The sequence below is a fragment of the Leopardus geoffroyi genome, chromosome A3 (genome assembly GCF_018350155.1).
Source record: "Leopardus geoffroyi isolate Oge1 chromosome A3, O.geoffroyi_Oge1_pat1.0, whole genome shotgun sequence".
NCBI lineage: Eukaryota > Metazoa > Chordata > Mammalia > Carnivora > Felidae > Leopardus > Leopardus geoffroyi.
Window position 1 is genome coordinate 121,163,455 of NC_059336.1, and position 13,336 is coordinate 121,176,790.

General features: G+C 41.5%; 2 protein-coding genes across 20 annotated transcripts in view; one reads left to right on the forward strand and one right to left on the reverse strand.

Annotated features, from left to right (window-relative positions):
- The window catches only part of LOC123581434 (translation initiation factor IF-2-like), a 43,420-nt gene extending 37,315 nt beyond the window's left edge, over window positions 1–6,105 (reverse strand). Inside the window, exons 1-2 of the mRNA XM_045447492.1 lie at window positions 6,097–6,105; window positions 2,283–2,914 (exon numbers count right to left, since the gene is read on the reverse strand). Of these exons, the coding sequence (XP_045303448.1) occupies window positions 2,283–2,914; window positions 6,097–6,105 (641 nt within the window). The remainder of the gene's footprint in view (window positions 1–2,282; window positions 2,915–6,096) is intronic.
- ITSN2 (intersectin 2) overlaps window positions 1,423–13,336 on the forward strand; it is a 146,451-nt gene continuing 134,537 nt past the window's right edge. For 12 of the 19 annotated variants that reach the window (XR_006703745.1, XM_045447556.1, XM_045447563.1 and 9 more), the window contains exon 1: window positions 2,670–2,771. The gene's annotated coding sequence lies outside the window, so the exon portion shown is untranslated. The other 7 variants (XM_045447557.1, XM_045447565.1, XM_045447567.1 and 4 more) reach the window with 6 other exon arrangements.

Consider the following 13,336-nt stretch of genomic DNA (forward strand, 5'->3'; position numbering starts at 1 on the left):
AAAGAGAGATTGATAGAACATAGCATATACATGGTTGGGGTGGGAAGAATCAGTGCAGGTAAGGAAAACAGATTGAGATTAAATGCTCCATGGTAAAAGCTAGATTACCAGGAATAGACCCAAGAATCTATCCTAAATTGTGGGAGAAGTTGGGGAAGAAAAATATACCTAGTCCCCTTCTTGACCTCTCAGCCTTCTCATACTATAGTAATTCCTAATCTTCTTTAGATTTAACAGGTATGCCTATATGTCTAAGGTAGGACTTAGTTCCTCCAAGTATCTGATCACCCATTAGGCTGCAGGTAAACAAGAGTGGTGGGATCTGGCAAATACCAAGGAGAGAAATTACAGATACAGTTCCAAGGTATGATCTGTGAGCAGAAGAGGATGTCAAAGAAGTAGGATGGTGGATATGTCACCTATGTAAATCATAAATACTGAATGAGTAGGATAGGATGGACAAATTGGCTTCAAGATTCCTTACGGAACCCTGAGATATAATGTTTTAGCAGTCGGGATACTACAGGTTCCCAGTTGTATACAGGACACCAATTTCCATGACAGGCTGCTAAATTTTTTACTTATTTTAGGGAGATGTTGAAATATTTTTTTTTTTTATAATTTTTTTTTTCAACGTTTTTATTTATTTTTGGGACAGAGAGAGACAGAGCATGAACGGGGGAGGGGCAGAGAGAGAGGGAGACACAGAATCGGAAACAGACTCCAGGCTCTGAGCCATCAGCCCAGAGCCTGACGTGGGGCTCGAACTCACGGACCGCGAGATCGTGACCTGGCTGAAGTCGGACGCTTAACCGACTGCGCCACCCAGGCGCCCCGAAATATTTTTTATTTGTTTATAAATATTCCTTTTTACAAACTTCATTTTTATCCAGCCATGGATTCAGCACCTCCTTCAGAAAGAAAAAGGACTCGGTGAATTTCCCCAGGTCCAGAACCCAGAAAACACAAATGGCATTGACCAAATGGTGGGAGGGATATAGAGACTGGCTATCTGCCTATCAAGAATTAAAAAAAAACAGGTTTCACACTAGGCCAAGTCTCTGGAGCATTATGTTGAGAAGGATTCAGAGGTTTAGACACTTAAATATGGGCTCTGAAAGGGAGTACCACAATTAATTGGTGAGGTCTGCCATGAGAATGAGACCATATGCTCGAGAGTGTTGTCCTTAGCTTGGGTGGCTTATTTGCAGATTGACTGGTCCCCAGTAGATAAGAGACTTCCTGGACTAACACAAAGGAGTCAGGCGTCACTATGTCACTGAAGCACAGGACCTGTCTGTCAGGTCTTGGTCAGGTCCTAATCCGAAGAGTTAGGAAAAACACCGAGTGTGAGAGCGGGAAAAGCCTGTTTATCATCACTGATGTTTGCTAAGTCCCTCACATGGGTTGGTTGGCCAGATAGGCCTAAGCTTTGGAGCCATCCCTCTCAGGCCAGCCTTGCCATCTTCACCTGCCCTAACAGGTAAGTAATGAAGCCATGGGATCATTTGATCTGCACAAATTTCTCCTTTATCTGCTTAAGTCCTGGGGCCGGGGGGGGGGGGGGGGGGGGAGAATGAGTTTTGTACCTGGGACCAGCCCCACTCTGCCTCAAAAAGCCAAGAGAATTATTGGGTCTTGTAACCCCATTTTGTTACACCCATAGGAACAGTGACTCCTCCTCTAATCCCAGCTAACAGAAACCCTTTCTCTTGAAAGAATGCTGTGTTAAGGGCAAAGGTATATGGTAGTAACTTGAAGTCTGGTGTTTTGTGGGGAGACCAGGGACCAGAAGGGTTGAGAAAAAGGTGATACTCTGATCTTCAGTTGTCAGGCAACTATAGCGTGGGGAAGAATGTTCAGACCTGCAGGTAGTGGAATTTGGGCAGAGATGAACGTCTTCTTACTGCGCATGAGAGTATATGGGGTAGTTGCTCTCCCAAGTGGAGGCAGGTGGGGAGGTCCCTACCTTGTCGGCCTTTGTCATGTGTTACAGAGAAGTGAGGAATGCTGAATGGATGACCATTGGGTATGGTCAGTTCTTCTGCTGGCTGTAACAGACCCATAAACAAGCACAGGAACAGCCTCCTTCTCCTGCCCCAGATTCCCATTCTAGGAGAATCCCAGCTCAGATCAGCGCATTAACCCGAGAGAAGGAGAAGACGCCGGAGAGCACCCCATGTGGGGTGCAACAGGCATGTGTCAGACTCGGCTAGGCCTTCCCTGAAACCCTGGGGGTTCTGCAGAGGCAGGAAACGCACCACCCAACCTCAACATGTCACCTCGGGGAGGAGGAGCCAGGTGGGCCGTCGCTGCTCCAGGAAGGGCTGCCGGGTCCCGGGGCTTCGGGGCCTCCCCGAGGGGAGAGCGGAACTCTGGCACCAGGCCCGCGGGGTTCGGTGCCCCGGGACTCCTGGGGGTGAGGAGCCGCGCCCGGGCCAACTTCGGGTTCCCGACGGTGGGGGAGTCGGTGCCGGCCGCGGACTGGCGGGCGGGCCGTCAGCCACCCGGCCCGTCGCCTACCTCCCCGCCCCCCGGCTTCCTGCGGAGGCCGCGGCCGCCATGTTGTTGTGGGGCTGAGGCGGCGCCGCGAAGCCCGAGCGGCCGTGACACGCTGCGCAACAGGTTCGCTGTCGGCGGCCTGGCGACGAACCGGGCGGCGGCGGCGACTGCCGAGCAGGGTCTCCCGGCGTCCGCTCGCTCCCGCGCTGCGGGTGCCGAGGGGCACGGGGTCGCGCTGTGACGTACGGGAGGCGCGGCGGGGGCGCCAGGTGGGTGAAGCGACTGGCCGGGGCTGCGGCAGGCGCGGGGCAGGTGCGGGCGCCACCGCGCTCGCCGCGGGGAGGCTCGGCGGGCCGGGCTGGAAGGCGGCTGCGCGCCCCCGCCGCCGCGGACGGGCCCTTGGGAGCCCGAGCTAGGCCCCTGGCGGGCTTGGCGGCGCCGGGCGGAAACCTCCGGCCCCGGTTCCTGCCCCAGCGGCGGGGCCAGGGCGGACGCCGAGGGGCCGGGGCTGGGCCGCCCCTTCCCATGCGGCCGAACCCCGGCCCCCAGCCTCTCCTGGCAGGTGCGGACGCCGCTCAGGGCCGGGGGTGGCGTGGCCCCTCGCTTTCAGGGTGCCGGCAGAAGGGGGCCCTTAGGGGCACCCTAAGGGAGCACCCCTCCCTCTCCCCCCCCGCAGAATTGGCTTTTCTTGGTAATGGCTGGTTCGGAATGTCAGGTGAGCCGCATCCCGGTGCGTCAAAGTAGTCCGAGTCACGAGAGGCCAGTGGGCGGATGCTCGGCGTCCACCGCTCGCGTTAAACCAAAGTTGGGGAATGTTACAATTTGACTTTAGCGTTATTGATTTCCAGGGTATACAAAAGCGCGGAGAGATGTAATCTCTCAGGCCATCGTAGTTTATTCCTAATTATTGTTGTTGTGTTGTTGTTGTTGTTGTTGTTGTTTTTAAAGATGCCTGCCTGTGCTTAGTGAATGTGTAAACCCAGGCGGAAACTACAGATGGCTTTGCATTCTTTAAAAAGATGCTGTATTTGGGTGATTAATCATGCGCTTTGTCGTTGAATGATTGCCGATGGCAAGTATGCTTCATTTGAGACTTGAATTAATTATGAATTAGGAATATGTTTGATAGAGCCAACCAGTTTATTTTAGGAATTAAGGGTTACACAAACATGATTGCTTTCTTAAATGCTCTAGTTTGTTTTTTACTAGTGTTTACTTGCTTACCCAGAGATAGGCGAAGTGTGACTTGAAATTTTGTGTTGTTTTAGTCAGCTTAATTTAGGTGGCATAGACTCTGTAGGTTAAGCTTCTTAAGCCTCTTAAGAAAATTGCCTCTTTCCCTCTGCTTGTTTGCTATATTGTTAATCAGCGATAAAACCTAAACTCAGTCTATAAACATCACCTAAAACCTTTACATGAATTGATAATAATATCCCTCAAATTTTAAAGATAGTAGCAACTCTGTTCTGCATACCTTTAGGTTTCTTTGGCTGTGCCTATGATTCTCTAGTAATATCTCTCTCCTGTCCAGCTTTATTGAAATATGATTGACATATATCCCTTGTAATTTCAAAAGTGTAGAAGGTGCAAGTTGTTTTTAAAAGCTTAATTTAAGAACAAGCAATTTTGTATTTTTGGAAGGCATGGGAAAATGTGCATTATTGCTATTGTAATATTAATGAGCAGCAGAAGAGCTTGCATTTTTTAATGCTTTAATACATTTTTTCCCTCCACTCACCTTTATAGTGAAAGGTAGAATTGTCTGACAAAACTTGACCTGTACTGAATTATTGAGCAGGGAGGTACTATTATTAGTTCAACAGATCTCAAGGCTAAAATCCTAGTCTCTTCTGAATATGAGGAAATGTGTTAGGCATGTTCTGGGATTGCAATTATAGTTATAAAAAATTGCATTTTTGCAAAAATAGAGTAGTATAAGGAACCTCTATACACCTATCACCCACACAGGAGCTTTCAGGATTTTCTTTATCCATCTCTTTTTCTTTCATACCTTAATTTTTGTTGTTGTTGTTGTTATTTCATCCTACATACTTAACACATCTTTTTTTTTTTTTTTTTTAAAGTGGAAGTTTTTTTCCATAACCTTAGGATTTCTATTTTTAATGTGTCTTTAATATCAAGTTTCACAAATTTCCATCTTTCTAGAAAGACAAAAAGAACATTTATTGGTCATCTCCAACTACTTTCCTCAGTATTAAAATATATTTACTGCGGTTATCATTAATTGAACACTTATTACTGCCAGGTCCTGTGCTGTTTTGCATAATCAGTTAAAGCATAATCAACAAAGATCCTATGAGTAGTTACTTTTTCTCCTATCAAGTAGATAGGTGAAATGCTAACCTGGAGGTTAACTGACCACCCTTAGTCTCTGAGCTAGTAAGTACAAGAGCCAGGTTTCAAACCAAGACCTTTTAACTTCAGCCCCTGTGCCTTTATCACTCCTCTTGATTCAGAAATTAAAAAAAAAAAATCATTTGGGCACTCAGTAAATATTTGTTGAGTAAATGAATGAAAGTACATGTTAATCCACTGGTAAGTAACTAGCATTTGTATGTACTATATTTACTTGTAAAGCAATTTGTGAACAAGTTCCAGAAATGATTCAGAATAAACTAATTATGTTACTAAATTATATCACTAAAACTTGTATTACTAAAAATGTGGTATATTTATAACAGTGCATTGGTTTTTGGTTTGTTTTTTTTTTTTTTTTGGTATGCTGATCTTTTCAATACCTTATTTATGGGAAAATTTGTGGAACAACGGTTTTTAAAGAAAGACTAAGAAAAGGCAGGCTTTTTTTTTTTTTTGGCGTATTAGTTGTTAAAGTCAGGATTCCACGTGTGAAGTAGGAAAATAAGAATGTTTAGAATCTGTAAACGAGTAGATCTAAAGATGAAGGTGCATCAGAAATGCTGTTGTTTTTTTCTTGAGTTCATTTTTTGCTTTGTATCCTCCTGTAACTATTGAACATAGTCACTGATGTTAGAGTCCTGTTGGGTAGATGTAGATGGTGCATATTTGTAGGTATTCTTTGAAAAGGGGGAACTGAACTGGTTTCAAAGGATCTTAAGGCAGAGAGGAAGTGGGGGAGGAGAGGAGGAAACTGAGCAGAAATAGGGCAGTGAATACATCACGAAATAAGGTATTTATACAACTGTAAGAGGGCAGCATATTTCATTTGCAAATAGTATTATTTTAAGAGAGTCACTTGAAAAATCATTTCACAGCTATATCAGGACACTGAATGATTTAGTTACTTGGGAAGCTATTCAGCAGTAGTTATGGGAGACATTTAGGAGATCTATTACCAGACAGTAGACATTTAACTTGTTTGATTTAAGCAACTCTTCTATGTTTTCTAGATTAGTTTCTTCACTAATGCATATTCATTTTAGAAAAAGTATATGTGGTTAATAAAAATTTCATTTATTTTCATTTTAACTATAGTAGATAAGATACAGGCTTTCAAGATGAAACCTGCTCCTAACTCCAACATGAAATACCTGTATGGTCTTGAGCAACTGATTTTAATTCTCTAAGCTTCTGTTTCTCATTTACAAAACGTACCTGTCTCATAGTGGTATTGTATGTAATAGAAAGTATTTAGCACAGTGACTAATTAGTATGGGTGCTCAATAAACATTACCATTATTCCAACTAGCTTCAGTGAGAAATTTCAAACTAGCTTAATCCTTTTTTTGTTTCTTTTTTGGTCTTTTTACCTAAATGACTGGAAAAGAAATACCCTTTTTGGCACCTTAATTTTTAATCTTATCATCAAAACAATCCATGTAAGAAGTCTGGAAAACAGAAGAACTGACCCACAATCTCATCTCCCCCTAAAGAATCTGCCTCCCCCGCCCCCCTTAAATTAGGGGTGGTGGGATGTAGCCTGAAGGAGGAAAGTGTCTGTATCTGCAAAAGAGACTGCTGCTTTGGATTATCACTTCCAAGTCTTTGAATCCAGGTGGTTAAACAACTTAGGCTTTTCAGCGTGAGGAGCGCTTGACTAGTATGAGGTTGACAATGGGAAAGAATAGTCAAGAATGGTGGGCAGTTGGGGTGCCTTTGTGGCTCCATAGGTTAAGCGTCCGACTTTGGCTCAGGTTATGATCTCAATGGTTTGTGGGTTCAAGCCCCACGTCAGGCTCTGTGCTGACAGCTCGGAACCTGCTTTCTGTGTCTCCCTCTCTCTACCCCTCTCCCACTCATGCTCTCTGTCTCTCAAAAAATAAATAAAACATTAAAAATAAAAATAATAATAAAAAAGAATGGTGGGCAGTGGCAAACTATAGAGTCCATGTAGATAAACCCTAGCAGGGTTTTCTCTGACAGGAGGACACTGTTAACTGCTGCTTTATCATTTTCTTTTTGCTTAAACACATTGGCATGAATTTCACATGTGTAGCGTTTGGTGATTTTACTTTTTGGTGGACATGAAATACATTTTGGTAAGTATAAGTGAGAAATTCAAGACTCATGAAATTTGCAGAGAATGATGTGGACTGAGATGCACGTGTAACACGCATTTTCTAACTTTGTGGTAAGTCCTGAAAACCTGAATGGTAAAAGAGAAGTCATGGTTTAATTTCCACTTAACCTTCTTTCACTGTGAGCATTTTAGGCTTCTCCTCTGCTAATGTTCCAGTGAAATGCTTATGAATTGATGTTGTCCTGCTGCAGAGACAGCCTGTATTGGAAGGCTTTCCCTGTCCACCTCTCCTTCCTTCTAATGTGTGGTCCTCATTCTGTGATTCTGACTTGGAGTTTTTGGCTCCTTCAGGATCTAGAGAACAGAATCACTTGTATGATTGAGATGTTAAGAGCCGTTTAGACTAGATACAGATAACCCCAACCTTTTTTTGAACGTTACTCTCCCGTACCTGGGTTTATAGTCTTTGTAGCATGGTGGTAATCTCATCTTGATAAAGTACATGCTGTAGCTCCCTCTTAAATACATCTTTGTTACCACTTTCTACATTAGGTTGACTTTACCTCATCTTTGTCTTTCTGGGGGCTTCGGTAGGGGGAAAAATGCCTTTTCCCTCTGTTTTCTGTCATCTGCTTTAACTTTTTCTTTGTTCTTAACAACCATCTTTCATTCTAAAAATTAAACCCAACAGAAGTTACTGCTCATTCATGGTACCAAATTCCTCTAACAAATATTGTGTGCGTACAGGCCAGGAACTGCCTCAAGCATTGAGCATGTAAGCAGTTGACAGAATATACAAAAATCCCTGCCCTTATGCTGCTTATATTCAAGAAGAAAGAGGAGAGACAATCAACTGTCTAGAAGTTAGAATTTGCCAGGTGCTGTGGAGAAAAAGTAAGGCAGGAAATGGGAGTAGGGAATGTGTAGGTAGTTGGGTGGGGGGTAATTGAGAGAAGTAAATTTGCCTTTTTCAAGGTTATTATTAAAAAATGAAAGACCTGGGAAAAGATTATTGTTTGTGCTTTATGTGTTAACTTATATTTCACGTATTGTATTTAGCAAAAATTATTATTTAAGGCTTTTTTAACGTTTATTTTTGAGAGATGGAGAAATGAGTGGGGGAGGGGCAGAAAGAGAGGGAGACACAGAATCCCAAGCAGGCTCCAGGCTCTGAGCTGTCAGCACAAACCTCGTCACAGGGCTTGAACCCACGGACTGCGACATCATGACCTGAGCTGAAGTTGAACGCTTAACCAACTGAGCCACCTAGGTACCCCTGTCATTTTAATATAACTATTGGGTTTGCACCCAGCAGATCCCTGAATATTTCTATGTTCTAATAACTTAAAGGCAGACAAACAAACCTCAGGTACAACATGACTAGAGCAGAGATTTATCAAATGGTTTGGAATAGATACCTTAATTTTACTTTTCCTAAAAGCACTATATTGTGTTTGTTTTTAAACCCTATAGGCTTTCTGTTTATACCATTTTTATTGTGATGAGTAATATATGTTCTTTTGGAAAATACGAAAGCAACAGGAGAAATTGAAAGAAGAAAATAGTCACTGAGAATCATATTACCCAGAGAAATGGTCTCTCTTAGTACTTTGGTAGATATCCTTCTAGAAATTTGTCTTTGCAAAAAATGGAATTATATACTGTGGTGTGTTACCTGCTTTTTCGCTAACATTTATCAAAAAATAGTTCTATTTTATTGCATACTTATCTACAGCATAATTTTCTTGGCTAAATAATACTGCTTTGCTACTATAGAATGTTAACAATGTCTGACATTTACTGAGCATTTACTGTTTTCTAGTTACTTTTGAGACACTTGATGTATTTTTTTATTCACTTAGTCTTCAGCCTCTCCATAAAAGCTATTCTATTATTACTTATTTTGCAGTTGAGAAGATTGAACAAGGACAGGTTTAGTAATTTTACCAAGATCTCACAGCTAATGTGCTCATATTATCCTCTCATATTGGTTCTGTAACTTTAAAGTAGTTTGTATTTTTTAAATTTAAGTTTTATTACTTGTTTGTAAAAATTTACTTAAGTAGGCTCCATACCCATTGTGGGGCTTAAACTCATGACCCTGAGATCGAGAGTTGCAGGCTCCCCATAAAAAAAGGCGGGGGAGGTGCCTGGGTGGCTTAGTCAGTTGAGCATCAGACTTCGGCTCAGGTCATGATCTCATGGCTTGTGAGTTGGAGCCCTGCTTTGGGCTCTGTGCTAGCAGCTCAGAGCCTGGAGCCTGCTTCAGATTCTGTGTTTCCCCCTCTCTCTGCCCCTCCCCTGCTCATGCTCTCTCTCTTAAACATTAAAAAAAAAAAAGGTGGGGTGGGTGCCTGGGTGGCTCAGTTGGTTGAGCATCCGACTTCAGCTCAGGTCCTGATCCCACAGTTTGTGGGTTTGGCCTTGCATGGGACTCTGAGCTGACGGTACAGAGCCTGCTTAGGATCTCTCTTGCTCCTCTCTCTCCGCCCCTCCCCCCACTCATGCTTTCTCTCTCTCTTTCTCTCTCAAAAATAAATAAACTTAAAAAACAAAACAAAACAGAGTTGCAGGCTCTACTGACTGAGCCAGTCAGGCAACCCTATATTTTTAAATTGTGCCACAGTTAACATCTTTGTAACCATATCTGTGTTCACATCTATGATTATTTCCTTAGAATAAATTGCTAGTAGTTGTAGTAGTCGTAGTCATGGATCAAAAGGTATGGACACTTCCTATGGCCCATGTAAAAGCATTGCCAAGTTGTCTTCTAGAAAAACTTGTCAGTACCGAAGTGTTCTCCTACCAGTGAAACTGGTCCTGTTTCCCATATTGTCAGAAACATTGACTTCTTTTTTTTAATCTCCTAATTTGATAAAGACCACCTTGTTTTTCTTTCTCTATTTTTGAAGGCATATTTTTAAAGATTTTACTTTTAGAAATATTTACCTCTGCTCTTTCTCACTTCTTTGGCATTTTCATCTCGGTTATTTTAAGGATTCTTTATATTTTAAGAATAGTAACTCTTTGCTATATAAGTATAGTTTTTTTTTCCAAGTTTCTTTCTTAGTTTTGTTTATGGATTTTTATCAACGATAATAGCTAACGTTTATATAGGACTTCTCATATATAACACTATTCTAATTTCATTATATTTACTCCCTTATTTAATTTTTACAGCATTCCTGTGGGGTAGGTGCTATTATTAGCTTCATGTATGAAGTCCTATGACATTGTCTTTTAATTCTCAGCTTTTTTCCCTGTGTGTCTTTGCCTGTTTCTGTTCCTAATTCGTAAAAAATCTCTTTTTCTAGCCTACTGGGTAATACCTATTGATTAGTTCACATTACTCAGTTGAGGAGTCATTTCCTCTGAGATTACTCATCTAACAATTTTCTGGTTCCCTAAAGCAAAGTTAGGTGCTCATCTTTTGTCCTTTCTTTAGTACCTATATGAAATTCTAAGTTTTGGCCTTTTCCTTTTGTGTATACCCCGCTCTTTTTTTTTTTTTTTTTTTTAACGTTTATTTAATTATTTTGAGAGAGTGCACATGTACGTGTAGGGGAGGGGCAGAGAGAGAGAGGGAAAGAGAGGATCCCAAGCAGGCTCCACACTCTGCACAGAGCCTGATGTGGGGCTCAGTCTTGTGGCCGGGAGATCATGACCTGAGCCAAAATCAAGAATTGGGGGCTTAACTGACTGAGCCACCCAGGCACCTCTATTCCCTGCTGTTATACATCTTATCCAAGTGCTATACATCTGATGACTTGGTAAATATTTGTCAATTTGGAGTAAAGGTGCTTATGGTGATGTTGTTGATATCAGGAAGGGAATCAACCTTCCAAGTATATAAAATAGAGAAACTTACATGGAGAAAGTAGCATTGGAACTGGGCTTTCAGTGAGAAAGGGGGGAAAGAGAGGGAGGGGCCCAGAGACAAATTGAATGAAAACAGGCTTGGAAGTTTCCCATTCTGGGAACAGCAAGTTACTTACAGGATTATTAACCTTGCCTCTGGGAAAGCCTGATAAAATAAATAACTCTTTCACCCCAGTGTACCTTTTCTGGTGTTCAGAGTATTTGAATCTTCCTTCTAGATCTCTTCTATAAAACAAGGCTCAGTTTTTCTTCTGACTTCCCCCTTTTTTCCAGTGTAATGGGGGAAGTTGGAGGGTCCTGATGTAATCTTGGTAAGATTTTGAAATGCCCTGGGAAGTTTGGTGAACTGGTGGGGTAGGCCCACTGGCAGCCTCTGCCAGAAGTCAGAGCCTTAGGAGAAAGAGCAAACCCTGAAGACTTGGGGTTCTAGTTACACCTCTCTCTGGCTATTGGTGCATTTGATTAGATCTCACTTCCTTTTCTCTCCAGCATTCGTTATGTTTCTGTTCTAGTTTTGTTAAGAGGCATTTTTCTCTAAATTTACTAGTTTAATTTTGAAGTATACTGACTGTTTGTCTCTGAGTTATATTAACAATATAACCTGCCATTTAGTGAAAATATTTTTCCAAATTCTTTTACTTTTTCACCTTAACATTATTTCTCATTATGTAACTTAAACATATATTTACTGTGGAAATAATATGTACTGATTGAAGAAACTTTGTAGAATAGGGAAAAAAAAGAAGTAGGATAAAAAGTCATTCCAAGCCCAGCAACCAATAACAACCACATTTTGGTGTTTCCTACCCACCGTGTCTTTTTTTGTGTGTGTTTTTAGATATATATTATTGTGCATGTTTTATAATACAGCCTGGTAGTTGAGTATAACATGGCTTTTGCTGAGTGGAGTTTTAGTTCCAGCTTGGCTTTTTACTAACTTTGTGAATGTAAGTTTCGAAAAGACTTGGTTTTCTCTTCCTTAAAAAAAGTGGAGATTTAATAATAATACTTATCCATAGCATTGTTATGAGGATGAAGAGATAATGTATGTTTAGTGTGACTATCTCATAATAAATTCTTTCTATATGGTAACAATAATAATCAAGCCTGTCTTTTGCTTAGGTCAGCCAGGACTGCTGCCCTTGGCTATGCTTGGAGGGAAGGAGGCATGTCAGGGGCACTGTACCTCTCTTTTCTGAAATAATTAAAATTCAATTTCAAAATTCTTTTTTTTTTTTTTTTTAACATTCTCAAGGGACCTATGAAAATGTTTACAATAAGGCCTTCTTTAAAGTATAATTTATCTGGGGCCAGCCCCATAATTGGTGAGTGGCCTTGAGCCTCAGACCCTTCTAGGATGGCCCTGATAATGATGATGTCAGTGATAACACATAGAAACCTGAGTGTCAGGCTTGGAATTTGGGAAGTATGCAGTGATTGTTGGCTGCTATTATTTTCATAATGATACACATTTATATCATAAATTTTAATTATAAGAATGTAAGCCGTTTCCAGGTTATCATATGGTCTAGCCAAACTTGTGTTTTTAAAAATAGGTTTATTGAGGGGTGCTTGGGTGGCTCCGTCGGTTGAGTGTCTTCACTCTTGATTTCAGCTCAGGTCATGATCTCATAGTTCATGAGTTTAAGCCCCATAGCAGGTTCTGAGCTCATAGTACAGAGCCTGCTTGGAATTCTCTCTCTCTGCCCCTCTTCCACTCTTGCTGTCTCTCAAAATAAATAAATAAACTTAAAACAATCAGTTTATTGAGATATAATTTGCAGGTCACAATGAATTTGATTTAAGTAGCAGCATAATACTTGATTTGCCCCACTGTGGGGCACTCAGGTTATTTCCAGGTTTTTTTCTATAATAACTAATAATTGCAGTGAACATCTTCACATTTACCCCATTTATCATCGTTTTCTTATGACAGATTCCCAGAAGTGAAATTACTGGTTTATTGGATATGAACATTGGTAGGGTTCTTGCTGTATGTTCTCAAAGTGCCTTCTGAAGAGCAATACCAGTTTGCACCCCCATGAGTTATGTCTGCAGCACTCATTCCCCTCACCTTTGCTGGCCTCGAGTATTAGCCATGTTTCTTTAAAAAAAAAAAAAAGTTTAGGGGGCGCCTGGGTGGCTCAGTCGGCTGGGCTTCCGGCTTCGGCTCAGGTCATGATCTCGGGGTTTGTGGGTTTGTGAGTTCGAGCCCTGCATCGGGCTCTGTACTGACAGCTCAGAGCGTGGAGCCTGCTTTGGATTCTGTGTCTCTCTCTCTCAGAAATAAATAAACATTAAAAAATAAATAAATAAATAAATAAATAAAATAAGTTTATTGGAAGAAACAACTTAATTTGCATTTCCTTGATTATTTGTGACATTGACATTCATTAGTTTCATTTCCCCTTTTGAAAACTCTTTTTTTTTTTAACTTTCTGTAATATATTTATTTTTTATAATTTACATCCAAGTTAGCACATGGTGCAGCAGTGA